The following is a 3,419-nucleotide window of genomic DNA, read 5'->3' on the forward strand; positions in this document are numbered from 1 at the left end:
ATAAAGATTTACCCTTGGCAGGGTCATTATGAGTCGGAACCGACTCCTCGGTATTTAACAACAACAACAACACCTTATTAGGAGAATATGATAATGTCGTTTAATCATGTCCTATTTAAATTTTAAAATAAATATAGGTGACTATACAGGCTATTTTAGTACTATGTTGTTATGTGCCATCGAGTTAGTTCCGACTCATAGCGACCGTGAACAGGGTTTTCGAGGCTGTCAATCTTTACGGGAGCAGAAAGCCTCATCTTTCTCCCGCAGAACAGCTGGTAGTTTCAAACTGCTGACCTTGCGGTTTTCAGCCCGATTCGTAACCATTAGTACTATGATGTAGATAAAATATAATTTTATTAATATCTATGACAATCTGTTACATATGTCTCCTTTGCAGTTACAATCTAAGATTCATGCATCATATATAATCATATGATGATGTCATTGTTTGAGACTTTCCTAATGAACCAAAAACTAAGAAAGTAATTCTCTTTATTAGTTTATTTATACTCACTCACTTGTATTAAGAAGTAGCAATACTTTCATACAGAGGAACTCTTCTTGGCTAACTTGAAGCTTGACAAACTCCTGAGGAATCTGCCACATGGTAAGGCATAATGAATAGAATGATGACTCTTTCATCCGCTGTCTTGTACCACAGAACATACAAAAGAAAAAAGCAACATACATAAAAGAAAACAGCATTTTAGCCAGTATATGTCATTTAAAGGGGAACATGATTTTGATAATTATCTTATTAATTATTGAGTCCACCATTTGACTGCCAGTTTGTCACCCTATGGTGGCTTGCATGTTGCTGTGAAGCTGGAAGCTTTGCCACAAGTATTTTGAATGCAGGCAGGATAACCCATGTTGGACAAGCTTCAGTTGAGCTTTCCTACTAAGACAGACCGGGAAGAAGGAGAGGTGGAGTACTTCTGAATGTTTAGCCACTGAAAACCTTATGAATAGCAGTGAAGCACTGTCAGACACCAGCAGAATACTGAATATTGAAACATGATGAACAGTACCAGAATATTGTCAGATATAGTGCTGGAAGAAAAGCCCCTCAGGTTGAAAGGCACTCAAAATATAACTGGAAAAGAGCAGCCTCCTCAGAGTAGAGTTGACCATGATGATGCTAATGGAGAAAAGCTTTCAGGACCTTCATTTGCTGATGGGGCACAACTCAAAATAGGAGAAACAGCTGTAAATATCTATTAATAACAGGAACAAAGTATGATTACAGGAAAAGAAAATAGTCAAAAATGAAATAGAACATATAAACATCAAAATCCTACTAGGCATTAGTGAGCTGAAATGGATTGGTACTGGTCATTTTGAACCTGACAATCACATGGTTTACTATGATGGACATGACAAATTGAAGACAAATAGTGTTGCATCAAAAAGAATATTTCAAGATTGTTCTTTAAGTATAATTTTGTCTGTGATAGGATAATATTCATACGTTTACAGGGAAGACCAGTTAATATCATAATTATTCAAATTTATGCACAACCATTAAAGCCAGTGATGATGAAATTGAAGAATTCTACCAACTTCTTCAGTCTGAAATTGATCAAACATGCAATCAAGATGTATTGATAATTACTGGTGATTGGAATGCAAAGCTTGGAAACAAAGAGGAAGAATCAGTAGTTGGAAAATATGGTCTTGGTGATAGATAAGATGCTGGAGATTGCATGATAGAATTTTGTAAGACCATGACTTCATTGCAAATACATTTTTTAAACAACACAAAAGACAATTACACATAAGGACGTCACCACAAGGAATACACATAAATCAAACTGACTACATCTGTGGAAAGAGACAGTGGAAAAATTCCTTATCATCACTCAAAACAAAGCCAGGGGCAGACTGTGGAACAGACCATCAATTGCTCATATGCAAGTTCAGGCTGAAGCTTAAGGAAATTAAAACAAGTCCATGAGAGTCAAAATATGACCTTGGACATATCCCATCTGAATTTAGAGATTATCTCAATGACAGAATTGATGCATTAGACACTAAAGACTGAAGAGCAGAAGAGTTGCAGGATGACATTTAGAGTATCATACAGGAAGAAAGCAAAAGGCCATATAGAAGGCCATAAAGAAATAAGAGCTCAAAATGATTGTCAGAAGAAAATCTGAAATTTGCTCAACAGCACAGAGATGCCAAGTCAAATGACAGACACGAGGAGATATAACAGCTGAACAGAAAATTTAAAGGGTAGCTAGAGAAGACAAAGTCAACTATTATACTGCAAAGATCTAGACTTAGACAACCACAAGGGAAGAACACAAAAATCATTTCTCAAGCTGAAAGAACTGAAGAAAAAATTCAATATTTGATCTGAAATACTGAAGTATTCTTTGGGTAAACTATTGAATGATGCAAAAAGCATCAAAAGAAGATGGAAGAAATACACAGAGTTACTACAACAAAAAGAAACAGTTGATGCTCAAACATTTCAAGAGGTAGCATATGATCAAGAGTCAGTGATATTGAAGGAAGAAGTCCAAGCTGGACTGAAGCCACCAGGAAAGAACAAGGCTCTGGGACTTAATGAAATACAAAGTGACATCTTTCACCAAACTGAGGCAGCACTGGAAGCACTCAGTAAACTATGTGAAGAAATTTGGAAGACAAATTTCTTGGCATAGCTAACGTGTTGGAAGAGATCCATATTTGTGCTCATTCCAAAGAGAGGTGACCAACTGAATGCAGAAATCATCGGACAGTATCATTAATATTACAAGCAAGTGAAATTTTACTCAACATAACTAAAAAATGGCTACAACATTACATTAACAGGGAACTACCAGAGATTCAAGCTGGATTCAGAAGAGGACATGGAATGAGGGATATCATTGCTAACTAACATCAGATGGATCCATGCTGAAAGCAGAGAACATCAGAAATACATTCTTTTTTGTTGTTTTTGTTAAGTGCCATCGAGTTGATTCTAGCTCAGCAACCTTGTATAGGGTTTCAGAGGAGCGGCTGGTGGGTTTGAACCACTGACCCTGTGGCTCAAACTAACCTTGCAGTCCGGCACATTATCCTGTAGTGCCACACCAAGACTCCAGAAAGATGAAGGTTGAAGAAATTTGTTAAAGATATTTTCTCAACCATCTGCTTGTTTTTAAAATCCACCATAAGTCAAATGGAGCTAACAGAAACTGTGTAAAGCTAGCTAGCTTTTGACTCAGAAGAGCTAAGACTGAATCCTATCATGGACATTCTCTAGTAGGTTATACAATTCCTCTGGCCTCAATATCACTGACTGTAAAACAAAGGATGGTGAACCCTTACATATCTCAAGGGGTTGTAGGATAAAATGAAACAATACGCATGAAATTTATCTGTAAACTGTGAAGAACCATGCAAGTTATAGAATTCTGAAT

The 3,419-nt window shown here is 36.7% G+C and overlaps 1 protein-coding gene across 2 annotated transcripts in view; it reads right to left on the reverse strand.

Moving 5' to 3' along the window:
• PGR (progesterone receptor) overlaps positions 1–3,419 on the reverse strand; it is a 102,180-nt gene that overhangs the window by 11,523 nt on the left and 87,238 nt on the right. For both annotated transcript variants that reach the window (XM_006833755.1, XM_006833756.1), the window contains one exon: positions 522–652. In XM_006833755.1, coding sequence (XP_006833818.1) covers positions 522–652 — 131 coding nt within the window. The remainder of the gene's footprint in view (positions 1–521; positions 653–3,419) is intronic.

The sequence above is a fragment of the Chrysochloris asiatica genome, unplaced genomic scaffold, assembly GCF_000296735.1.
Source record: "Chrysochloris asiatica unplaced genomic scaffold, ChrAsi1.0 scaffold00008, whole genome shotgun sequence".
NCBI lineage: Eukaryota > Metazoa > Chordata > Mammalia > Afrosoricida > Chrysochloridae > Chrysochloris > Chrysochloris asiatica.